This window comes from Pan troglodytes, chromosome 2, assembly GCF_028858775.2.
Source record: "Pan troglodytes isolate AG18354 chromosome 2, NHGRI_mPanTro3-v2.0_pri, whole genome shotgun sequence".
Classification (NCBI taxonomy): Eukaryota; Metazoa; Chordata; class Mammalia; order Primates; family Hominidae; genus Pan; species Pan troglodytes.
This window is the reverse complement of record NC_086015.1, coordinates 170,491,288-170,519,102: the sequence shown is the minus strand read 5'-3', so window position 1 is coordinate 170,519,102 and position 27,815 is coordinate 170,491,288. Positions and strand designations below refer to the sequence as shown.

Below are 27,815 nucleotides of genomic sequence, written 5' to 3'. Positions count from 1 at the left end.
AAGATTCGTGACTTTGTAAGTATTAGCTTACACAGTTTTTATTTTTTATGTACCTATCATTAAACTTTCATTGGGTCAGTTGGAATCTACAAAGATCTTACTTGGCACTTCTAAAGTTTTTGGCTTTGAGAAAGTGTTTTATTCTCTGGTGTCATTCCCTATCTTAGGGGAAAATCAATTATAAAAGTTTTGACCCCAACGTTTAAAAAAACTTATCTCACTAGAAACAGGCTATTTGTAAGACTATTAAAATAGTCTTACTAGAGGTCAGATGAAAGGAGGCTGAATTAAAAGGGTAGGAAAACATATATAAAGAAAAATATGGAACCATAAAACAGTGAGAAAGGAGAGGAGGAAGTCAAACATATAATTGATATTACAGGCTGGATTGACTAAGAGACAGCGTAAAGAAAGGACTTAGAAAAGTACAGGGTATACATTTAGAGTTTTGTTTGAATTTTCAAGTGATAGTTGAAGTTAAGGGAGTAAATGTACTCCGTAGGATTTGTAAAACATAGAGAGGTATAAAGAATAAAGCTTAAAGAAAGCCAGTGTGTAAACTATATTGGCAAAGAGAACTTTAATATTCACTCAATAAGCTCAATAAGTTTTAATACCAGTCAACAGTTTCACTTCTTTTCCTTTCTTATCTCATTAAGTGCTTATATCACTCCTAAGAGGATGTTATTATTATTCCAGTTTCACAGATGAAATAACTTAATATAAAAAAAAACTAAATAACTCACTCAAGGTCAAAAGTCAGGGCCAAGATTTGACATGTAAGCTCTCAGGCTTGTCTAAGATAATTTGCCAGCTCTCTAGTGAAGAGAGATTGAGAAGAAAAAGAATGGCGAAATAAAATCGAAGTAGTTCAATGTTATAAGGACAAAAATAAAGGAGAACATTTTTGGAAAATATGAAGTCAATAATGTCCAATATATGTGTAGTGAAAAAGTTTTGAGTATATATTTACACTAGTGTTTCTGAAGGGGGCAATTTTGCTTCCCAGGAGACATTTGACAAAGTCTGGAGACATTTTCAGTTGTTAACATTGAGAGGTATATTTTTGTTGTTGTTTTTGCGTTTTTTTTTTTTTTTTTTTTTTTTTTTTTTTTTTTTTTTGCTAAAGATATATAGTGAGTAAGGGCCAGGGGTGCTGCTAAACATCCTACAATGCACTTGACAATCCCCACAACAAAGAATTATTCGGCCCCAAATGTCAGTGATGCTGAGGTCTAGAAACTCTGTATTAGGTTATATAGATTAACATTCACTTAACCTTTCCAAGCCTCTATTACTACACTTGTAAACTTGCATAATAATACCTACTAACCACTTCAAAGAGCTTTTGAGCAATGTCAAAAACTCTTGAAACATGTGAAACCACTTTGTAATGATACCTAAACATTACATTAAAATGTCTATTTCTGGATAATGAAAATATTTTAAAGCCCTAAATTTGATGATTGTTTCAATATTAAATAAGAGAGTAGATTTCAATTGGTTGAAACGAAAATGGTGGGAAGCAATGAGTAAAGACTATTGTTGCAGCCAGCATGAAAGCAGTTGGTGACCTTTCAAGGGTTTGATAGAATCAAGGAAAGACTTTATTATATTCTTTTCTAGAATTGTCAAGATGATGTGGGCCAGTTTGTAGAATGAAAGATGGACATCCTAGTAGAGGAAAGAGTAAAAGTGTAGATGAAAGAGGTGCCAGTTGCTGGGTGTGTGGTCTTTGAAGAGGCAGTCCATTAAAGAGGCCTTCACCAAGGAAAGGAAGACATATTTTTTTGTGTGTGTGTGAGACAAGAAAGGTGGAAGAAAAAACAGGTGGCAATGAAAATAAATTTTAGAGATTGTTTTTGACAAGTGGTGAGGTGGGACGCTGAAAAATTTTAATGGGAAGACCTCAACTTCCTTAGGACAGTTGAAGACAATATTGTCTGCTCAGGTGAATTAAGGGAAATGGGATGAATTTGAGTTCTTGGGAATGAAGAGGTTTGGAGTAGCCACTGTGGGAATTGTGGTTGGGGATTAGCAGCAAATGAGTAAATGGATTGCCAAAGAGCCGTAAAGCCCATTGAGGTTGATCAGCATGGATTTGTAGAAGGCTCTACAGTATTATTTTTATCACAATGGTACATAGATATTGGAGGCATCAGACGGAAGAGATAAGGTGATTGAGGTTGGCACTGAAAAACTTTAGAGTCTGAGATTTTGAAGGTGTGGCTATTCAGAATGCTGCTTACATGCCAGATGTGGTTATAATGGTGAGGTGGCTGAAGAGGCATTTAGATGTTCACAGTAGCCAGCATGTTGGAGGGTCTTCAAACCAGGATGTCAGGTGAACATGTACATTGAAGTCTCTAAGATTGTCAAGCAGAAATGTGATGGAGAGAAATACCGAGCAGGTTGCTGAAGTTCAGGTGGAAGAGACCCTAGATATTGACACAAGCAATAAATGGATGGTGGGGACCTACAGTAGAGGCACCTTTGCTGAGTCATGATAGCACAATAATATTCTGGAAGCAGCACTGAAGAGCAAATAGAAAAATTTTCTCTCTCCCGGTATGTGAAAGGAAGTGGAAAGGGGCTAGGTCCTGTGGGAAGCGCTTTGGTGAAGATTGTGTCTAAGCAAAGGTGGCTTTCAGTTGATGTAAACTTTTGATGAAACATTTTTGGGAAAGGTTTAAAGCATAAGATACATAAATGACTATTTAATAGAAGATCCACGGAATGGCAGTGGGGGCTTGGAAGGAAGGACAATTAGTACAGAATTGCGAAGTTTCAGTAGCTAACTGGGTTGACAGTGAGAACGTCTGAAAGATGACTGTAGGAGAAGTTTGGGCTCAGTGTGGCAGATGAAGGCATTGGTGGGAGTTCGGAGGTATTTGTGAATGCCAGGGAGGCTGATGATGACAGCATATTCTGACCCCAGTGGCATAGATAATATGTCTGTGTGGTAAATCCACTAAGCTTTCCTGGCCCCTGATAGCACCCCTTCAATACCTACTGGTGGAGGAGTCTGCATGTTAATAAGGCATAGGCTTTAGTATATTAAGTTCCTGACATTTGTATATACAAACATATGCAGATATCCATCTTTCTATCTATATGTATATATACATATGCGTGTATTATATATGTATATGTACATGTGCATATATGTGTATTTGTGTGTTTGTGTAAGCATGTGCATCCTTGGTTCAACCCTACCTCCAACCCTTTCCCTAACAGATAAAAATCAGACCTATGAGGAAATTCTATTTGTCTAAAAATAGCAGCTAGAGGTTTGTTCACTGAAATATTTTTATGCAATTTGAACCACTTGAAATAAATATGGCTGTATTCATAGAGCAGAACAATATTATTCATAATAATAAAAACAAATTATACAATTTCCCTAATAATGGGTTCATTTTGCTTGGGCATATCTATCCATTCCATCCAGGGTAGCCTACAACCACACTGATCATGTTTCAATTCAGATGTATCATTAAGGTAGTCATACTGGATAATTTGGTTATGAAAAATGAGATTAGATTATCTGTAACTTGTATAACAGTAGCAGTTTAAAAATAAAAGTGTGGTTCATAGAAAAATTGATGATTTCAATCTTATTTTCTTTTCTGCTGTGTTTAGTACATAGCATCTGAGCAGTTACTTTGAAGAATGTGAAAAATAACTGCCCCTTTGAAGCAAAACCACTAGATTCACTGAGAATAATTAGGCCTACATTTTCAGATGACTGCAGTTGCTACAGCCATAGATATAGAGGCAGTCATTGTTCTCATATTCTCATGTACAAATTGAGCAATTGAGCATGCAAATTGCAAATTGAAAACTAGGCCTGAATTGACAGTATCTATATAAATGCATACCATCCTTCATTCTCGTTTGTGTACTTTAAATGTTGGTTTTAATAAGATCAAGGCAAGCATGTTCAATTGGCAAGTGTATTTTACTTCCTAAAATATTAAAATCCCAAAATTTTAAGTGATGATTTATTTGAAATATCTAGCAGTGAATCTTATTTATTCATTTTTTTTGGCTAATATTTAGGAAAGTCAGTGATCACAAATAATACTTTTGAAGGATAAGTCTGTGATGCTTACACATGCAGTTCTCTAAACTGGGCAAATAAAATAATATGGGTTTCTATAGTAGTGTAAGCAGAATAGCTTAGTCACAATTCAGTTTAGATTCAGCTTACACAAATATTAGACTATGTGTCTCAGAAAGAGCAGAAATAGAAAAGATGTATTAAACCTTTACAATATTTGAATACTAGCAAATAATTTCATGATGAGATATAATGGTTTTTGTTTAAAAGCCAAATTATGTTTTCAAAAACTGGTTTAGATATATTTTTAAAATTTATTTTCTTTTTTATGAATTTCTATTAGATTAATTAAAAGGTACATATATGCTTTAATGATGGTCTCCTATTAATTTTATATTATTCTTTAAAAATAAATTTTTGTTCGAAAAGCACCAAAGCTACAGCTTTCTAATATTTTTGTTAGCAACTTTCATTGAATAAGATAATATATACCTGACAAATAGTATCTATTTTATTAATACAGTTTTCTGCTGGAAAAGTGAAATTAAAATTGCTGAAGGAACAGATTCAAGGTAAATAATTTATCACCATGTTAATAAATGCTAAAGACATCCCTTTCTTTTACATTTTAATTACAAATAAAGTTAAAGTTTTAGAATTGTCCGGGCAGTATAAAGATTCTAAACCCCCAAATCATGACACATTGATTTTCAACATAAATTTTATTCGGGTGGTTAGGGGGGCTTTTGTGTCAAAAAATGTAAACTTAGTACATGATTATAGTAATAGTGTTTTTCAAAAGTGAGGACTTTTACAGCACTGTTCCTTAAATTTTATTGATGTAATGTTTTAATAAGGAAGATAATTTAGCGGTGTAAGTTATAAATTAAAATTTCACTCTAGATTTTTAAAAATAGAAAAATTGCTTTATATTTTAATAAATTATTTAATAATAGCAAAACCAAAAATATAATTTGAATTTATAATAATTCCCAAGGAAATAAGATGTTTTTCTGGAGGATAGTAAACACATTTAATGTTGCATGATTAATATAGTTTGGTAGAAAAAATTCAGAAATATATATAATATATATTTATATACATATATTTATTATGAATATATATAACTATAAATGTTTAGAATTTGTTCTATGTGGGCTTCAGTTTGATACAGAGATGGGAAGTATGCATAGTTTCATTAATTTATGAATTGGAAAATTTAACATATTTTTAAATGATTGGAGTAATATTATTTTTTATCTTGCAGAGCCAGTGAAACCAACAGTTAATTATAAAATGGCAAATTCTTCAGAATGTGAAAAACCCAAGATAAATGGGAAAGTTTGTGGACAGTGTGAGAACAAAGCTGCTCTACTGGTATGTACATTATATAGTATATATACATATACTGTATAGTAGGTATATTAAGCAGTTAGAATAGAACTTTCACATGGCCTCATACACCTCTCCCAACTTAACTTGCTTGGTAGCCATATACTTTTTCTTCATTACTGTTACTGTGGGTTGAGCATGCATGCTGCTGGGGACAGCCAATACATGTACTTATTCTCTGAATCTCATCTTCTCATTCTTGTTTAAAGACATCAACTTAGACCTTGTCTCCGCTCCTTTGAGTCATACCTATTAGCACACAAACATGTTGCAGTATATCCCATCCAAAACCAAAACCAAACCAAAACTACAACAACAATTCTTTTTGACCTCCAAGTCTGCACCCCATTATTGTAAAACTCTTCTGAAGAGTTGTATATACTTGCTGTCATCATATTCTATCCTCCCATTGTCTATTTTTTTAATATTGAGGCATAATTTACTATGAAATGGATGGACTTAAATGTACAGTCAGATGCCTTTTGATTAATGTGTCCACCTCTATCAAGACCTAGAAGATTACCTTTACCCTGGAAAGTTCTCAAGTGCCTTTTCCAATCAGTCCCCAACACCAAGGCAACTACTGTCCTGATTTTTAACACTATAGATTTAGTGATATCTGTTCTTGAACTTTATGTAAATGGAATAATATAGTATATATTTTTGGCTTCTTTTGCTCCACATGATTCATCCATGTTAAATTTTTGGTAATGTGTTCATTTGTATTATGGAGTAGTATTCCATTGTACAGTTATAACACAATTTGTTTATCCATTCATACATTGAATGACATTTGGGTTGTTTCAATATTTTTGCTATTATGTTTAAGGCTGCTATGGACATTTGTGTATGTCTTTTTTTTCTTTTCTCACAAGTGACACATATTCTCTCTTTTTTTTTTTTTTTTTTTTTTCTGAGATGGAGTCTCGCTCTGTTGCCCAGGCTGGAGTGCAGTGGCGCAATCTTGGCTCACTGCAACCTCCGCCTCCAGAGTTCAAGCAATTCTCCTGCCTCAGCCTCCCAAGTAGCTGGGATTATAGGCACGCATCACCACGCCCAGCTAATTTTTTGTATTTTTAGTAGAAATGGGGTTTCACCATGTTAGCCAGGATGGTCTCGATCTCCTGACCTCATGATCCGCCTGCCTCTGCCTCCCAAAGTGCTGGGATTACAGGTGTGAGCCACCACGCCTAGACTATATATCCTTCTCTTAAAAGCTATAATGTGAAATGAAAAAATTACAGAAAATTATGACTTCTGACTGCTCTTTAACTTCTCATTGGTACCAATTTCATGAACATTTAAAACATTATAGTGAAATACATATAACATAAAATGTGTCAACTTAGCTATTTTAAGTATACAGTTTAGTAGCATTAAGTATATTAACATTGCTATGCTTCATTCACAGAACTGTTTTCATCTTGCAAAACTGAAACTCTGTATCCATTAAACAATCACTTCCCCATCCCCATTCCCCCCATCCCCTAGTAAATAGTATTTTACTTTCCGTCTCTGAGAATTTGACTACTCTACCTCATATAAGTAAAATCATACACTATTTGCCTTTTAGTTACTGGCTTATTTCACTTAGCATAGTATCCTCAAGGCTTATTCATATTGTGGAATGACAGGATTTATTTTTTTTATTTTTTTATTTTATTTTATTTTATTATTATTATACTTTAAGTTTTAGGGTACATGTGCACAATGTGCAGGTTAGTTACATATGTATACATGTGCCATGCTGGTGTGCTGCACCCATTAACTCGTCATTTAGCATTAGGTATATCTCCTAAAGCTATCCCTCCCCCCTCAACAACAGTCCCCAGAGTGTGATGTTCCCCTTCTTGTGTCCATGTGTATTCATTGTTCAATTCCCACCTATGAGTGAGAATATGCGGTGTTTGGTTTTTTGTTCTTACGATAGTTTACTGAGAATGATGATTTCCAGTTTTATCCATGTCCCTGCAAAGGACATGAACTCATCATTTTTTATGGCTGCATAGTATTCCATGGTGTATATGTGCCACATTTTCTTAATCCAGTCTATCATTGTTGGACATTTGGGTTGGTTCCAAGTCTTTGCTATTGTGAATAGTGCCGCAATAAACATACGTGTACATGTGTCTTTATAGCAGCATGGTTTATAGGATTTCTTTATTTTTTAAGGCTGAATAATATTCCTTTGTATGTATGTGCCACATTTTGTTTAACTATTCATCCGTTGGTGGACACTTGGGTTGCTTCCCCCTTTTGGCTATTGTGAGTAATGCTGCTATGAACATGAGTGTACAAATACCTCTTTAAGACCCTGCTTTCAGTTCTTTTGGGTGTATACCTAGAACTGGAATCACTGGATTCCCATTCTCTCTTGAATTCTCTCCATTCAGTCTTGGGTCTCCACTACTATCCAGGAACTGTTTCTGTCAAGGTCAACCAGTGACTTCCACATTCTCATATACAATGGTCAATTCTCAGTTCTTAATGTATTAGGAATATTTTATAGTACAGTATCCCTCTCCTTATCTATGACTTTCTTCAGCTGGCTTCCTCTGGGACACTATGATTTCTTGATTTCATTTGACATTGATATCTGTTTCTTCTCTGTTCTTTGCCGGTTTTCTGTATTGACGTCTTAATGTTGGAATGCCACAGGGCTCTAATCTTGTCCATCTATACCTACTCTTTAGCAATCTCAACCCCTCTGTTGGCTTTAAAGACCCTATCTATATTGATCATCCCCTAATTTACACATCCACCTTATACCTCTCCCCTGAAGTTTTGGCTCAATCTACCTACTCAACACCTTTATTGGATGTCTAATAGGCATCACTATTTTAATGTGTTCAAAATTAAGCCCTTAATCTTTTTCCAATAAATAGTCTTCCCTCACAGTTTCCTCATATCAATAAATATCAATTCAAATGTTACTTACATTGATAGCCCTTTGTAAAATAGTAAAAGCTGAGTTGCACTCTCCAGTTTTGTGAAGCTACTCCATTTGTCTATGTAATATTGATCATCATTGATTATATGTTTATTTATTTTCTACTTATCTGCAATGTAAACTTCATGAGGGTAGGAGTATAGTTTTGTTCACTGCTGTGTGCCCACCACCTAGAATTATGCCTGCAGTGTGGTAGGCACTCAACAAATATTTAACGAATGAATTATTTCTTTGAAACTATTTCATAATATAGACATTCTCTTAATTTACACATATTTTCCTTTCAGTTATCATTGAAGGTACTGCAGCATCATTTGCAATTTTAAATATAACACATAGGTAAAAAGCAGTTTCCTCTTCAAAGAATTTAATGATTGTGTATACTAATATTTGTATATTATGTTACAGTTTTAGAGAACTTAGCCATAATCATTTCTGACTTAAATCTATATTGTTAGGTTTATTTAATGGCAATTTTAACTGGACTCTGAGTTCGAATGCTGCACATCTAATAAAGAGCTAATAACAATATTAAATGTAAAACCCCTGCTCTTGGTAGTAGAATACTCTTCTTATTACATTATATTATTTTCTTATTTGATATGATGTTCGGCAATAATTTAAGGAATCTTAAAAAAATTGCTGTCCAGAAATTTGTAAGAATTATAAACAAATGCTAATATTTCTTAAGTTAAAAGTATGAAAGCTAAAAGGCGCTTACAGGTTGAATTAAATTGTTGGGATCTGCTTCTAATGATCTGAAAAGGAATTATAAAGGAGCTATGAGTCAATATTTTTTGTGACTCCTACTCTGTGGTAAGCACTTGAGCCATGGAACTTGAACAGTATGACACAAGTAGATAGGGCTTGACCCGAAAATAAAGGATCTGTTTTTCAAGAAAGAAGGAAAAGTAAGAAGAAGGATGTCCCAGACAAGATAAGCAGCAGGTGCCTTGGCTGGAAAGCACAGGAGAGTGACATTGTATGCAGTGATTAAACAGCTGATTTACCTGAAAAACACTGTGTAGACAAGCCAGAATTTAGAATAAAGAATTTAAACATTCTTTAAAATGATTTTGAGAAAGAATGTTATTTTATTTGAATAAAAAGAATATCCCATGTTAGTTGTCAAAACATAATAATAAGCTATTTAAAAATTCAAATTAGGCAGATTTAGTGAAGTAGACCATGGTATTGTTAAACTCTGATGTTATCTTGTGTTCTTAGCATCTGTTATTGCATATGGTTATGCTGACTGGATAATGAGTGAATATATATATTTGAAAGCCACATATGTGTATATATGAATATATATATAAAGGATATCTATATCTATGTATATAGATATAGATATATATATATTTCCTTGGCCTTCACCAGGGAAAATTGTGTATGGGAGGTAGGAGTTAAGGGCTTGTGTTTTGGGAGTTTGAAACTCAACTTTACCTGTTATTAGCTATGTGACCTTCAGCAAATGACTTAATCCCTCTTTATCTCTGTTTCCTCATTTGTGAAATAGGTTACTACGGATAACAGTAATCTGTACCTCAAAGTTATCACACGTAATGAGTTAATACATGTAAAATATTTAGCATTGTGTCCAGCACACAGACGGAAGACAATAAACAGTGTGTTTTGTTGTTGGCAAATTTTTTAATGACCTATCCATTTACATATATTGATGGCAAAGACAAAGCCCAAAAGTTCCACTTTTCTTATATATTAATTTGGCAAATGTGAATAATTTAATTAAACTCAATGGATTCTGAAGCTTAGCACAACTGATCTGGCATTCATCAAATTAACAAGATATTTGTTAAAACTGCAGTTGGATATTCCATCACTGAGGAAGCATCTGTGGTGGAAAGGAGTCCTTATTTACATTTTTAGCATGTTTCTGCCAGTTGTACAAACTGCCTAAAAGGATTTTCCAATTGGAGGTAATTTTAACTCAATTTTAATCCAAATATCCTTGTATAACAAAATATGTAAGCTTACTCTGCAAGTCCAGCATTGATCTTCCAGTCTACAAATATTCGTTTGGCTACTTTTACTAAAAGTATGTTGTTAACAGATACTTGGCTTAGAATTATATGCTGAAACTCATTTTCAGTTTTCTGCATTATAGTGTAAAAACAGTGCCAAATGTTTAGGAGAAATTCACTTAAAATTAGCAAGTTATATTAAATAAAAATTATGCAGAATATATTTTGAAATCCATATTAATATAATGATATAACCATGTATTTATATAAAATTATAGTTTTAAAGTTTATTTTACACTTAAAATTATGGATTTTAGATAATGTTTTTATCATTTCTCTAGAATGAAGCTCATGAAACAAGAATGCGAAGAGGGGACTAGTTTCTATGCTAGGGATAGTGTTTGTTTTTCTTCAGATGAAGTAAAAATTCCATCATCTTGTAGCTAATCACACTTGAAAAACATATATTTGGATTTTGATACATACCAGACCATGCATTCTTTTTAAATACTGAATTTTATTTTATCGTGGATTTTATCAAGGTTCTTCAATATAAATGGTCCCTGACTTACCATTTTTGACTTACAATTTTTTGACTTTATGATGTGTAAAAACAGTGTGTATTCAGTAGAAACTATACTTCAAAGTTCGAATTCTGATATTTTCCCAGGCTAGTGATATGTGGTGTAATACGATTCTAGGAAGCTCATAGTCAGCCATGTGATCGTGAAGGTTAAAAAAAACACAAGATATTCAACAATTTATTATAAAATAGGTTTGTGTTAGATGATTTTGCTCAAATGTAGGCTAATGTAAGTGTTTGGAGCACATTTAAGGTTAGCTAGGCTAAGCTATGATGCTTAGTAGGTTATTTGTACTAAATATATTTTCAACTTACAATGTTTCCAATTTATGATGGGTTTATTGGGCAGTAGCCACATTGTAAGTTGAAGAGTGTCTGTAACTGATTACTATTTTAATTTATTGTAAATGATTAATTTAAAGATTAGTAATGTTTGTTGTGGTTAAGAGCTTAAGCTTTGAGCCACATGGTAGGATTGAATTTCTGTCCCCACCACTATTAGCTTGTATGACTCTGGACAAATTCTTCATCATTATGTTCTTTTGTTATCTCTTCTTCATTATGGAGATACAATGGTGATTGTAAATTTATAGAGTTGTTGTGAGGATTAAATGAGATAAAACATATAATATCACTGCTCTGTTATAATTTATTATTATTTTTATTTTTATAGATTTAGTTGGTACAAGTGAAGTTGTGTTATCTGGATATATTGTGTAGTGATGAAGTCTGGGCTTTTAGTACCCACCATCTGAATGGGAACATCATAGCCACTATGTAATTTTTCAGTCTTTACCCCTTTCCCACCCTTCCAATGTATGGAGTGTCCAATGTCTATTTTTCTACTCTGTATGTCCATGTGTTTAGTTAACACCCATTGTTTAGCTCTCCCACTTACAAGTAATACATGCAGTATTTGACTTCTTGTTTATGAGTTATTTCACTTAGGATAATGGCCTCCATCTAGTTCCTTTCATGTTGCTGTAAAAGATGTAAAATCATTCTTTTTCATAGTGGAGTAGTATTCCATGGTATATATCTTACAATATTTTCTTTATCCAATCAATTGATGAGTGTGTCAGAGAAGCCATTAGGGTTTTCTAGGCATAAGATAACATCATTAGCAAACATAAATAATTTGACTTCCTCTTTTCCAATTTGGATGCCTTTTATTTCTTTCTTTTGCCTGATTGTTCTGGCTAGGAATTCCAGTACTATGTTGAATAGAAGTGGTAAAAGTAGGCATCCTTGTCTTTTTCTAGTTGTTAGGGGCAGCATTTTAGACACTTCCCAGTTCAGTAAGATGTTGGCTGGGGTTTGTTGTCTTATGACTTTTATTATTTTGTGAATGTTTCTTTTGCGCCTAGGTAGTTGAGGGTTTTTATCATGGAGTGATGCTGAATGTTATCAAATGCTTTTTCTGCATCTAATGAGATATCATATAGTTTTGTTTTTATTCTGTTTATGTGGTAAATCACATTTATTGGTTTGCATATGTTGAAACATCCCCCATCCCCTGGATAAAACCCACTTGATTATGGAGTAGTATCTTTTTGATGTGTTGTTGGATTCAATTTGCTAGTTTTTTTTTTTGAGAATTTTTGTATCTATGTTTATTAATGGTATTGGACTCTAAGTTTTATTGTGTCCTTGCCTGGCTTTGGTAGCAGGGTTACCCTGGCTTCTTAGAATGAGTAGGGAGTATTTCCTCCTTGATTTTTTTGAAATAGTTTCAGTGGTATTGGTATCAATTTTTCTTTTTATGACTGGTAGAATTTGCTGTGAATCTGTCTGATCTTGGCTTTTTTGTTGTTGGGAAAATTTTTATTACTGATACAACGTCACTACTCATATTGGTCTGTTTGGGATTTCTATTTTTTCCTGTTTCAATCTTGAGAGGCTATGCGTTTCCAGGAATTTATCCATTTTCTATACGTTTTCTAGTTTGTGTGTGGAGATGCTCATAGTAGTCTCTGATGATCTTTTTTATTTCTATGATATCAGTTTTAATGTCACCTTTATCATATCTTATTGTGCGTATTTGAATCCTCTCTCATTTTTCTTAATCTAGCTAGCGGTCAATCAATTTCATTAATTTTTTCAAAGACCCAATTTTTCATTTTGTTGATTTTTTACATTTTTTTTAGCTCAATTTTATTTATTTCTTCTCTGATCTTTGTTATTTCTCTTTTTCTGCTAGCTTTGGGTTTGGTTTGTTCTCTTTTTTTTATGTTCCTTGAGATCTTTCTATCTTTTTGATGTAGGCATTTGACGCTATATACCTTCCCCTTAGCTGGCTGTGATAAGGAGGGGTGGACTGATCCCGGGTCACCAGCTGAACACTGGTGGGTCAGCGATGGCTATGTTGTGGGCCAGCCACCAGGAAGGGCAGAACATTCTCTAATGGAAAGGCCAGCAGACAGTTTTGGGAGAGACTGACAGGAATGGGGTGCCTGATCTGAATGCACCAGGTCATGCATCAGTAGTGGCAGAGCATGAGAACACCCAGCCTCCCCTCTTGCTCCCCAGCCCTGCAGACAGGAAGGGCACCAGTGGTCTCTGGGCAGGACTCAGACCCTTCGGGTATGGGCTCCAGGAATGGCACCTTAGTGCAGCTGCTCAGCACTTGGAAGCCTATGGGACTTCACATGAATTCTAGCCATTCCTCTGTGTGATATCCAGGCACCTCTCTAGGCCAGTGTGGAGGCCTATGGGGCTCCCAGATCTCTCCATAGTTAGGATTGCAGAGGTCCATGGTAGGAATGAGGAGCATTGGAAATCCTTCACTTACTCCTTCCCTGGGTCCAGGTCCCAGTGACCCCAAGCAGGAAGCCCTGTTTCTCTTTCTTCACCCTTGGTGTCTCCCATCATCTCTCTTCTGAATTCCAGTGTTCTCTCTCAGGCAATCTATTTGAAATGTGAATATCTACTTGATACTTTGGCTCCTGTCTATAGAAAGGCACACCCAAGCTGCATTTAATCATCCATCTTGAACCTGACATCCAATTTCCATTTCCTTTTCTCTTTAGTTTCAGTTTTGCTTGGCACCATCATAGGTACAAGTATTTTACATTATTTAACTTGTCCAACAATTTTAAAATTACATTTTTAAACATCATAATTTGGAAGTTAAGTATAAACTTGCCCATAATCATTTTATCAGTTATTAACATCACAGACATGGTAATGTAGTTCCATCTAGTATTTTTTTCTTATACTTTTTTTTTTCCTTTAGAGATGCTTGTAAGAAAAATTTTAAAGCCATACTTTGCGAACCACCAGTAAAGGAGTACCTTCCAGGGAAGTGTATAGGGATTTTGGAGGGCAAAGAGTATGCATATCATTTGAAACTAATTATGTCATGTAAATCCATACAGAAAGATAAAATAACTCATACAAATGAAGGAGTATTCACCCAGAGATAATGCTGTTTAGTTTTTACCAGGTCAAGAAGTTTGACCTGAGGCTACTGGTTGTTTTATAGTTTATTCAGAAACTATGCATACATCCATGCATCTAAAATATACACCCTAAACCGACATTAAAACTACATTTATTTTGATATGAGAATAATTAGTGTTTTCGAATTAGTTTTCTTCAAAGATTTAAGTCTTAACTGGGACAACTAGTCCCAGTTAAGGGACTAGTTGAGAAGCCTGGGACAGGCTTCTCAATTCTGATGATATAGGTATTTAATTAGAGAAATAAATATTAAAAAACAAGACATCTTTATGCAAACACTTTCTAAAAATCATACTATTTTATAAGATTGTATAATTTTTTAAAAAATATCTTTTTAGGTATGCCTTGAATGTGGAGAAGATTATTGTTCAGGATGCTTTGCTAAAATTCACCAGAAAGGGGCACTAAAGCTCCACAGAACAACTCTTTTGCAGGTACGGCTTTCTAAAATGATTTACTTGTAGTGTGTTTATAAAATGTTTCCACATAAAGACATTTAAAATGTCTTTAGTTATCTAGAACTCAGGATGATTTACGCTAATTTCTAAAATTCTATTATATACAGACAATCCTGATGGATATTTTAAAATTATTTTATTGAATACTAATCTAGACTCTATTTTACTATTTAAACTGTTTTAACGTAGTTGCAGAAACAGCTTAGAGTCTTCAGATTATGTATTCTGACTGTGAACTTGACACTTAAAAATTAGAAAATATTTTATCTATTGTGATTTCAAATGAACACAGGTTATTTTAAATATTATTTCTATAGTTTTTAGATATAAATCTCTTATGTTTTCAAGTTTATTTAAAAATTAGTTCTTATTTATCTTTGCCCATTATTATTTAGGAACGCTTATCTCTCAGGTTTCTATTTTTCCTTCTGTACATATAAGGACCTTTTGTTTATCCTTATATAATCATTGATTTTGGAAAAGCCTAAACTCAAACCCTGTCAAGTGGCTTTAAGATTCTAATACTTAAACTATAAATAGAATTAGATATAGACATGGCATTACACTAGTTACAGTTAATGATGCATTGCTTTGTCATAGATTTTATTCATTTTATAGTAATTTATTCAACAAATATTTATTGAGTACTTTCTAGAAGGCAGGGCATGTGCTAGGCTGTGACCTTATAGAGATGAATAATGGTAGGATCCTACTCCTAATTAGTTAAGGGCTTTAATATTATCTGTAGGCAAAGGAATAGAGATAATCAGATCTGTGTTTAGAAAGATTACTGGTAGATTTCAATCTTTACGTTTACCTGAACATGCTAATAAATATCAGTAGCCATCAAGGGTGCTGATGACCCAAATAATGATAACCACAAAATGTAAAATATACCTAACTAATATTCACCAAAGTCAGTGACTTTTGAGTGACCACTCAATGTTTAGCGCTTCTGGGCAGAAAGGACGCAGGGAGAAAAAAACAAAAACCAACCTGCTACTTCTCTCTCTCATGGTATTACAATCAGATAGTCATAAGAAATGAAAATTAATTGATACAAAATGAGTCTAATTGTTAATATATGAATAATATAGAATTTAACAAAAGGCATTCTACTTTGTAGATAAATACTGTAACAAAATTATCACAGATGAGTTCATATTAGGAATTTTTCATTCAATGATTTATTGAGCGCATTTTCTGAGTTATCACTCAGTGACGTTAAGCCCTGTGCTAGCTGATATAGGAGATACAAAGAACAATGAGACATGGCTCCATTCCTTCAGTATCTGAGCTTCAAGATTTATCCAAATTTGATTTTCTTCTTCTTGCTCTCTCTCCCTCCCTGTCTTTTCCTCTCCCTCCCACATAATTTCAAAAGATAGACTTTGCTGTGATATGGCTTATTGTGATCCAGATGCAGATAATAATTACTGAAAGCAACATGACATACAGTATGCTTTCTAAACATTGAGCATTATTTTGTTTTATGTTAATATTATTAAAGTGTATGTATCCTGTATCTTAACAGAAGAAAGTGATCATTGTAGGTTGGAAATTTGTAAAATTCCAAATGTAGATTGGATTAAATTAGTGATAAAATATCTACCGAATATACACTTCATATATATATAGTATGTTCACTGTTTCTTTTGTATAACTTCCTTCGGGTTACATAGTTCTTTTGCACAGAACATTTATGGCAATCTACAGACTCTCTCTACTCCCTTTCTATCTTTATTGAGCCATAATTGACAAATAAAAAATGTGTACAATTAAGGTGCATAATTTGATGTTTTGACATATATATAGATACACATTTTGAAATAATCTCCAAATTCATCATAATGAATGTTTCTATCACTTCACATTACATCACAATTTCCTCTTTCTTTCTTTCCTTCTCTTTCTTTCTTTCCTCTCTTTCTCTCCTTCTCTCTCTTTCTCTCTCCCTCTTCTCTTTCTCTCCTTTTTCTTTCTCTTTCTCTCTCCTCTCCCTCCCTCCTTTTCTTCTTTCTTTCTTTCTGTTTCTTTCTCCCTTCCTTCCTTCCTTCCTTCCTTCCCTCCTTCCCTCCCTCCCTTCCTTCCCTCCTCCCTCCCTCCCTCCCTTGCTTCCTTCCTTCCTTCCTTCATCTTTCCTTCTTTTTCTCTCTTTCTCTCTTTCCTTCTTTCATGGCAAGAACATTTAAGATACTGCCAGCATCACATTCTTTGGTTTTAATTGCAGAGGAGGGAAGGTTGGTAAGCCACAAATAGTAAAATGGTATTTAAGTTCCTAATAAATCTCATTGTAGAATATACATTTATCTCTAAAAGTTAGCATACATGGATTGCATAATATGTACACAAATCAAAGAGCTTGGCAAGGAAGCATGATTCTTTTAAAGGCTTCTTCAAATATTGGGATTCTTTTATGTATATAAATTTAAAGTTAAATACAATAAAGAATTATGTCTCTTCCTTGTTCATGTTACTCCTTTATGTTTCCACACCGTCTGTGGAGACCAAAGTTGCTACTTGGTGCTGTTGTTGGGGAGAGTCCTAGGAAGTGTATTGTCTACTAGGGAAGTGGAATTGTGAGGTTGGCACTTAGCAAAGAGCATACACAGACTTCCTGTGCTGGGAGCTAAACCTATAATGATGTTATTCTCTTTTTTATAACATTATTTCACCTAACGGAATTACTAAGGAATAAAAGTAATTTGAAGGAGACAGCTTTTTGTTCAGCTAATTCTTAAAGCGAATTTGTCCCTTTATTCATAAAACAAAAATTTTAAATTAAAAGTTTTTTAAAAAAATTTAGATTCTGCATTTATGTGGTTTCATGTAGTATTTTTCTTTCTGTGTCTGGCTTATTTCATTTACTGTAATGTCCCCAGGTTTATCTATGCTGTCATAGTTAAACATATCTTCTTTTTAAAGGCTGAATAATATTCCATTTTTTATACATAGGTGCTTTTAGTACTAAAAAAAAGCAACTGTGTGAGGTGATGGATATGTTAATATGCTCAATGGTAGTTATCATTTTACATGTATATGTATGTCATGTGCATGTACATGCATACCAAAACATCATGTACGTGTTTGTATACTTTAAATATATACAATAATAAATAAATTAGATAGATGTTTTTTGAAAGAAACTATTTCAAATTGTACTACGTACTCCCTCCTATAAATAGAGCACAGTGAACAGTTTCACTATGTGTGAGTGACTCATGCCTGTTATAATAACCACCTTTATTATAAGAAATAGGATAAGAAAGAGGCCTCAAATAGCTGATATAGTGTTTATGATGATATATTCCCCCTCAGAAATTCACTATTCTGATTAGTACTTAATTTTTCTCCTTTATTCTGGTCTTGCCCATTCTCTGTCATCATTTCTTGATTTTAATCAATTGTCTTGTAGCTCTCTGCCATTTTCTTTCTATCTCTAGTCTCTGTTTAACCTTTCACTTCTTTTTTCAGTCAACTTGCTTTTTTGTCTTATTGTTTTTATCATTTTCCTGTGCATAAAGTTTTTGTTGTTGTTGTTGTCGTGCTTTGGCTTTGATGGCCATTTGGTCAGACATCTCTTTTTCTTAGCTCTCACTAACCAATCTTGTAGTGGTTTTAGTTTTTTATTGTTTTGTTAACCATTAAAGTCATAAGGCTTTGTTGACTGCTGAATCCATTCCTAATTTGAGAAGTTAGGAAAGACATCCAACAGATGAATATTAAGCATTGCTATATAAAAAGCAAGTATTCTAGGCGACGGTGATTACACTTTATATTCTTTAACCTGTGCTGTCATTTGTGGTTAATATAAAGTGTAGCCAAATTTGATAGTTGTAAACTGTTTCAGCCTTTATCCAACAGCCCAGTAGGTCCTGTGAGTTTAGTCAGTAGGGATCATTTTGTATCAGCATACCTTGTTTTACTTAAGATCTCTGAAAAATTGAAGGCAAATATTTACATGTTGACTAGTATTGTAATTTCAAAGGGCCTTTCCTTTGATTTATGATTGATTTGTACTTGGCAGTGATTCAAAACACTTCACGTTTCTTTGCCTTTTCCAACCTCTGTTAAATATTTAATTAACTGAAAAATGAAGCATAAATGCATGAGAGGCAATTATTAAGGATTAAAATTTTACTTCTACATGTAGAAAGATTGTCAACACTAAGGGTTGAAACAAAAGTTATTTTCAGATGAGAAATGAGGTCTTAATATATCAGGCATTCCTATTTCCTTTTAGCAACGTAAGATCAGACAGAAGAGACAATGTTAATTACAAAGAATAGAAGATGAGGGAAAACAAATAAAAAGCATTCTATTTGTGAAGTATGACATGCACAAGGGGGGTTAGATTAAGTAAATTATTAATAGATTATGGTAAATACGTTTTCTTAATTGGAATGGAAATTTTCTTAACTGAAAAGGAGAAACCTTGGAAAGGTGGGGGGTATTAATGAAAGAAAAGATAATTGAGGTAGAATTTCCATGCAGTTTTGGTTACTGTAGCCTTGTAGTGTAGCTTGAAGTCAGGTAGCATGATGCCTCCAGCTTTGTTCTTTTTGCTTAGGATTGTCTTGGTTATATGGGCTCTTTCTTGGTTCCATATGAAATTTAAAGTAGTTTTTTCTAGTTCTGTGAAGAAAGTCAATGGTAGCTTGATGGGAGACCACAGAAGGGGCAGAGTTGAGAAACGCAGTTCCTTCTCTCAGAGTTACCAATAAGATTGAAATATGTGGATGACAAGTAAATGTTCTCCCAAAAAGGAATTATCATAAAGTCACATGATTTTAGAGTCCAGGTATGTAAATATTTTGAAAAAATATATGAATTTTCTATTTGTAAGTATTAATGTTATACTTAAGAAAAATAAAATATTTTAAATGTATGTGAACAATTGAGTATTGTCATATTTTTAACTTATCTCTTAAATATGAATAATGCATATATTCCTTATACTACAAGTGCGTGTTCATTCCCTTCAATGATTGTTATCACCTGGCATTTCTTCTATCAAAAGATTTTAAAAACTATGTTGCTATCTACTATCATATCTTCTGATAAATTTTAGGACCTTGTGAGAAGGACTCTTTTTTTGTCTTGTTCATCACTGTATCCTCAGTGCTTAACATTGTACCTGTCCTGTATAAATCAATTTTTTAACAAATAGAAATGTGAATGAGTCCTTAGTGGTTTGATTAAGCTCCTGAAATAGCTTAAAACTGTATTTTAGGGCAAAATTTATTTTTCTCTGAATTTTGAAAGCAAGGGAATTTTTAACCAAGGATTGGATAATTAAAAGGATTTATGGTATGTTAAGTTGTTATATCATTGAAGGGTTAACAAAAGCTTTTCCTCCTAAATGTGAGCATTTGACCTTTAATTAACTTTCTTGCCCTTTCCCTGGGAAACAGATAAAGGTAGTCATGTCAACCACCTTCCTAGGCAACATACTTACGGTAAGTGTAACCTCTACTTGGCAAATTACATCTAAACAAGGAGAACTATACATACTTGAAGGAAGATATAGCTCCCTGAGTGCAGTGGGCTTTGTAACTGAAACATCCACTATGGAACTAGCTCTGGAGCTATGAGGTGGGGATTGGCTCTGGTGGAAAGTAAGGTTTCTAAATCAGGTGTATTCCTTATCTACCTGAACTGTACTTCTGCTTGAACTCTGGCAAGAATACCACCAAAAAGGAACAGCTGATGCTGTCCTGCTGGCAAACTGTTATTCCTGTCCTCATCCTTCTGAATAGACTGACGCCGAGAGGATTTGATAGCAGTCTTGAGATTTTAAAGGTTTAGTTAACACAGGCAGACTCTGGTGAGCATGGCATTTAAGTCCTTGATGAGTCAGAATTTGAAACGTAGAATGTTGGGATAGCCAAAAGACAAATGAAAAACACTTGTCCAGGAATCATTGACAAAAAGTTTTTAAGAACAGCATTATTGTGATATAATTCATATACCACACAATTCATTCATTTGAAGTGCACAATTCAATGAATTTTAGTATAGTTACAGCTAAGTGCAACTATTAGCATAATTGATTTTAGAACATTTTTGTCACCTCAAAAAGAAACCCCATACCCTTTTGCTCCATCCTCCTCCTATCTCCCTATATTCTGGGGACGAATACTACTTTCTCTCTCTGTAGATTAGCCTATTCTGGACATTTCATATAAATAGAATCATGTCATATGTGGCCTTTTATGAGTGGCTTCTTTTACTTGCATAATGTTTTCAATGTTCATCCATGTTGTGCCATCTATCAGCATTTCATTTATTTTTATGGTTGAATAACATTCCATTGTTTGATATAGCACATTTTGTTTATTCATTCATCATTTGATGGATATTTGGGTTGTTTCCACCTTTTGGCTATTATAAATAATGCTGCCATGAACATTTGTATACAAGTTTTTTTGTGGCCATATGTTTTTAGTTATCTTGGCTAGATACCTACTGGTGGAATTGCTGGGTCATATGGTAACTCCATTTTTAATTGTTTGAGGAACTGCAAGACTGTTTTTCAAAGTGGCTGCAGTATATTGCATTCCAATCAGCCATGTACAAGAGTTCTGATTTCTCTCCCTCCTAGCCACCACTTGTTATTATCTGACTTTTTGGTCTAGCATCCTAGTAATATGAAGCAGTAGCACATCGTGGTTTGGTTTGCATTTTGATGACTAATGATGTCAAACATCTTTTCATGTACTTGGTGGCCATTTGTATATCTTCCTGGGATAAATTTTGACAAGAATTTTTGGAAGACCTGGATGTGGGACAGTTCAGTAGCCTGCACTTTAGTGAAGTTATATCTGTGCTAATTACTTTTAGATGCCAGTTCTAAGAAAAGCTAGGGAAGGGGAAGTAAAGACAATTGAAAGGGGTAGGGAGAATGGAAAGTAGAGTTAATGAAGAGTGGGGAGAATGTAAGTGGCTTAGTGAGTATATTACAGCAGCAAATGACAGAGCAACTGACACAGTAGAGAGGGTAGTGGCAGTACAGGGGCTTAACCCAGAGATGGCATGAATCAACCTTAAAGGGAGAGGTGAGTATTTCTGTGATGTTTATGCTGAGGAAATTTTGAAAGATCATATTTATATATGCAAGCTCAGAAGCTTGCAGGGCTATTGTGAAAATCACATTAAATGCCAACAATTATAAGAATATTCTGCTCATAGAAGGTGCTCCATCCATTAGGTTTTATCAGTCAGGATACAGTGTTAGTAGAAATTCAACCCCATTCCTATATTATCTACATTTAAAGCCCAGAAAACAATGTAATATTAATGATGAGTCCAAAGGATTAACAAAAAGATTAATTTTGTGTTGAGGGCTGTTTTCTTTTTTATTACAGCTCTATTGAGGTATAATTGATAGACAAAAACTACACATCTTTAATGTACACAATTTGATGGATTTGGACATGTACATATACCCATTATATCATCACCAGAATAATGGTAATACATCCATCCATCACCTCCAAAAGTTTCCTGTGTCCCTTGTTGTTGTTTTTTTTTTGTGGTAATAACACTTACCATGGACCAGAAAGATATTACGATAATTGAAATAAGTAAGTTACAGAAGGACAAATACTACATAACTCTGCTTATATGAGATATTTTAAACAGTCAAATTTATAGAAGCAGAAATTAGAATAGTGGTAGTTAGTGGATAGGGAAAATAGATATTGTTCAATGGGTACAAAGTTAAAGTTAGCAATATAAATGAGTTCTAGGTACCTGTTGTACAACATGGTACCTACAGTTAATAATACAGATGGATGCATGTAGGGGTGTTTTTTTTAAAAGCATTATAGTTACACATATTTTGGAATGGTTTTTTATTTTAAAAACCCATACAGTAAAAGTTTTAGAGCTCAATTTATCAGAGTATATATAAAAATACAGTCTTCCAATTTATTCACACCTAGAGGATAATAGAATCTCAATTTTGGAGGGGACCATAAAGATCATTAGTCTAACCCACTGTCTGAACCTTTAGTCAATCATGTTGATACAGAATATTTGAGGGACTTTTGTAATTTGCAGGTGCTACCTATGTTATCTCATGATTTCTTTCATGGAACCTGACAAATTTTTACAGTAGTTTGTTTGCTATACGTTATGTTCATTGGTCTTTATGGGATACCAATTATCTAATTGTCATATAACAGCAATACTATATTTAAAAACCAAATATAACAAATTATTGATTGCTACTTGTTAGTAAGTTTATTCTTCTATACCTAAAGATGTTATTCATTTCATTTCATATAAAATGTCTTCCTTATGTAGCTCAAAAAAGCTCATGATTTTTTTCACGGAATCTGACAAATTTTACAGTAGTTTTGCTTGCTATAATATACGTTATGTTCATTGGTCTTTATGGGATACCAATTATCTAATTGTGATGTAACAGCAATACTATATTTAAAAACCAAATATGACAAATTTTGTTGCTATTTGTTAGTAAGTTTATTCTGTTATGCCTAAAAATGTTATTCATTTCATTGCATATACAATTTCTTCCTTCTGTAGCTCAAATATGAATAATTGCTGAAAGCAGTTAACTCATCTGGATGCAATATACTTGTAATATTAGTTGAAAACAATTGCAAGTACTTGCTAAGATAATTAATATAGTGCATAATTATATGGCATCAAAACTGCAAATAGAAAGCAAAATTACAGGTGTGAGTTTCTTATGTTATTTTGTTTTTGCTATTCTGTCTCACTTTTGAGATTGCTTTCTAAGTAGAATTTTGTAATGTAATGAAAATTGAAAGGCACAGTTATTTAACCAAAATCCAATGTTGTTATATTTCCTGAGACCAGGTGCTTTAAACTTTTTTGACAATATGTTACTTTTTCAGCTATTGCATTTATATGTTGTCTTATTTTAAAATATTTTAACTGGATTTGATATGTTTTGTTTCATTATTTTCGTGTTATTTTATAAAGTACTAAATATTGAGTCCAAATTGAGTCCAGATTTCATGTTATTTTATAAAGTACTATATATTGAGTCCAGTTTTATTTAATCTATCTATTAAATAATAAGGTGCATTCATAAGCAGGAGCATGTGTCCAGGTCTTTGCTTTTTTTTGCCACTCTATGGGTCAAGGAGGAATAATAATACATAAATCTTTAATTAATAAAACCAGATAGAAATCAGACCTTTAGAGGAAAGGTTAATCTAAGAGTCTTTTAAGAACTGCTTAAAGTAATACTTACATGATGTTGGAATAAGCAATAAATTTCAGCCACATGAATTTCACATTTGCAGGATTTGATTTCTATCTAGCTTGCAATAAGTAGTTTTTTATACCCTTGATATTTCTGTACCACTACTCTTGCAAATACCATATCTGTTTTTAGAAATATGATGAGCAGAACTGGATTTAAGAACATGATTCTGCTGTTAGTTCTTCCATTGCAATTTTATTTCATCTAATAAATATTTATTTTCTTCTTGTTTCTCTATGTATTTAGATGGGGGCTTTTCCTCAAATTTTGTTTTTTCTTTTCCAGTTGTCTTCTATATAGAAATTTCTTCCCTTTGCTTCTCTACCTTTTCCAGTTGGCCCAAAGTTTACTCCCCTGCACCCCCCAACCCTTTCTTTTGATTCTAACAGTAGATGAAAACTTTCATCCAATCATTTATGGATAGCTTCCTTTAATTTTCAGCGAGAATTCAGACTTGACTATGATAAAGCCTATTTTTAGGGAATAAATTTGGTCTAAGACTATCTATAAAGAAGGACCCATAAGAAAGGTAAAATAATAGTTTGCTTTAAGAATAGAAAACGTATTTCAATAATGTAAAAAAATTGAGAGATAATGCTCACCTTTTTCATTCTTGTTTAATGGATTAAGATGTTCAAAATTATGTATTTTTTATAAGAAAATTACTTTTATTTTGCAAAGATAGTTTTACTAAGTGGAAATTTGATGGGTTTGTTGCATCCTGCCATAGGTCCATGATACTTTGAGGAATTTATTTGCTTGGTGTAACTAGTACCTGCTTGATGTAGTTAGGTCTATGATAATATGAATAATTTATCTACTTGGTGTAGTAATTTCCTTATAGCTCCAAACTTAGAGAGATTTAGTCTAATTTGTTATTATCGATTTTAGATAATAGGATCCTCATACTCATAGTGCAATGTATTCCATGTAATGTGTAAATAGAAATATCCTGGAAAATTAATCTGTACAGGTTTCTTTGGATAAATAAACTTTAGCAAATGTTTTGATGACTTCTAATAAAAGAGTTTGTTTTACCATAAATTAAAGCATAATTCTTCAGTATACATGTGTTGCTGCCACAACACGGTATATGATTCTTGATGGAAGAAGCCGGAAACCATCATTCTCAGCAAACTAACACAGGAACAGAAAACCAATCAACTCTCACTCATAAGTGGGAGTTGAACAATGAGAACACATGGACACAGGGAGGGAAACAACACACACCGGAGCCTTTCGACACGTGAGAGGCAAGGAGAGGGAGAACATTAGGACAAATACCTAATGCATGCAGGGCTTAAAACCTAGATGATGGGTTGAGAGGTGCAGCAAACCACCATGGCACACGTACACCTATGTAACAAACCTGCACATTCTGCACATGTATCCTGGAACTTAAAATTAAAAACAAAACAAACAAACCATTTCTCATTTGGAAAATTGCCCACCTAATTAACAGGGCTTGAGGGAAGATTAGGGCTAGGAGAAGGCCACTCAAATCCTATGGTGCTTTGTAACCAAAACCCAAACAAAAACAGTTAACAAATCCTAGTTAAAACACTAATGCATACTTCTTGAGGACTTGTTCTTACTTCTTGGTGATGTAGTTCCCAGTAGTAACTCACTTCTAAGAGAGATTATTTTTACAAAATGAAAAATCTAAATCAAGATATAGCCTCCTTTATTTATCTGTTGCTTTAAAGTCAGAGGAGGTGTCTTTACAGCTTCTTTGTGCTCATAGTTTTTCTAGATGGCTTAACTTAGTGAAATGCAGGGTTGTTGAAGTCCCTAAAACAGTCAGAACTTAAGCTAAGGGGAGGCATTTTTATATATTTTTCAGGTTTTTTTCATATGGTTTTCATATGTTGTTAAGATTTTGGCTTTAGTTGTAAGAAAGCTTGCCCCTGATTGCTTCAAAACAATAACATGTTGGGAAAAAAAACCTTAGGAATCAATAACACTCTGGAGTTAATACAGACATCATTGCCCTATTTACCAACTGCATATGAGGTAATTCACATCAAAGAAATAAGAACAGATTGTACTTTGAAATATTCTTGATATGAGAAGGAAGTGTTTTCTCAAAAGCCAGGCCAAAAAAAGATTTATAGAATATATATAACAATTTTAAAATTCCCATTAGTCCATAACTTGATCATCCTGAAATGATTTTGTAAATAAAGCCTTCCAAGTTCCAATCATATCGAACAATCACTGAAACCAATAAGTTTATGTTACTTGAGTTCTGCTATAACACAATTTTTTCTCTCTGTGTGTATATGTGTGTATCTCTCTCTCTCTCCCTCTATATCACTTTGTCTAACAAACTCAAATAAAATAACAGAACTCTTCTGCAGAGTTTAGAGTTTTCAGTTTTTAATTCAAGGCTGTGGTTACAATAAATCTCTTCTAAAATTTTGTGACTGAAAAAATCAATGCAAATTAACACTAGGAAAGGAGACATTCTCATTCCTTTCCCCCTCAAACTTGCAAAGTAATATAGGTCTAAACTATGTGTGAACTTTTTTTTTTTTGATCTGGAACTTCTGGATCACTTAAGGAGATATGGCTATGTCAACATGATTATTAATATTTATTGCTGGATAGCCAGAGTTTTGGATGATGATGGTAGTTAGAGTTTTGAAGCACTGACTATACCATAAAGTATATCATTTTTCTAACTAAACTAAAACTTTTATTCTTGGGCTTTAACTTCTACAAGGTGCCATCCATTCCAAAATGCTATAAAATATCAACCCTCTTTACTTTGATTAATGATACATTGTCAGAGTGATGAATTCTTCTAGAGTGTAATTTGAAAGATAATATCATTCTAGGCAGAAAAAAAGTTTAGGTGAGAATTTAGAACAGTTACCAGATGAAATCCTACCATCATACAGTGTAGTGAAGGATGTGGGGGAATCTGGAAATGCTGGCAGTAAATCTCATCTTTTGGCTCTAGTTTAGTTTCTATCCTACAGTGAGATATATGATTTACTATGTGCCCTGAAGGCTGTTTTGGTTTGATTTTAAAACATTTTTAGCATGTAGAGCAGTTGCACAGGTAATTTTATACATTTTCAGTCTCCTCCTGCTCCTATTGTTACCTATTAGTACTTCACATTTAAATTTTTATACTTAGAAAATGGAAATAAAACTATCTTTAGGTTGAGTTTTAACATTTGAAAATATTTTATTAATATATGGTACAGTGTTATGATACTTAATATGTATAGTTATCTATTTTAAATATTTTCTAAAAATAACCTTCATATTCTTATTCATTGTTGTTACTCAAAATGATTATTGTTATATTATTAAGTGAAAGGCAGTGTGTTTTCTTTTGTAAATCTAGATATGCTCTTTTAAGAAAAGACAAAGATTATAGGATATGCCCATTTAAGAAAAGACAAAGGTTATAGGATAAAAACTGTTAACAGTAGTTACTCTGGGGAGTACTATTTTGCTATAAACCAGATTTGTACCAAATACGGGCAGTTATTTAGATTGACTACTGATCTGAGTGTGACAATGTCCTAGATAAACTTTTTTTTTTCTGAGATGGAGTCTCACTCTGTCACCCAGGATGGAGTGCGGTGGCACAATCTCGGCTCACTGCAACCTCTGCCACCCCAGTTCAAGCAACTCTCCTGCCTC

General features: G+C 33.4%; 1 protein-coding gene across 26 annotated transcripts in view; it reads left to right on the top strand.

Annotated features, from left to right (window-relative positions):
- The window catches only part of ZBBX (zinc finger B-box domain containing), a 283,593-nt gene that overhangs the window by 16,009 nt on the left and 239,769 nt on the right, over nt 1-27,815 (top strand). For all 26 annotated transcript variants that reach the window (XR_008547313.2, XR_010155869.1, XR_008547311.1 and 23 more), the window contains 3 exons: nt 4,587-4,635; nt 5,331-5,440; nt 14,774-14,869. Coding sequence is in view for 16 of the 26 variants with exons in the window: in XM_054682343.2 (XP_054538318.1) it covers nt 4,587-4,635; nt 5,331-5,440; nt 14,774-14,869 (255 nt within the window). In the remaining 10 variants the exon portion in view is untranslated. The remainder of the gene's footprint in view (nt 1-4,586; nt 4,636-5,330; nt 5,441-14,773; nt 14,870-27,815) is intronic.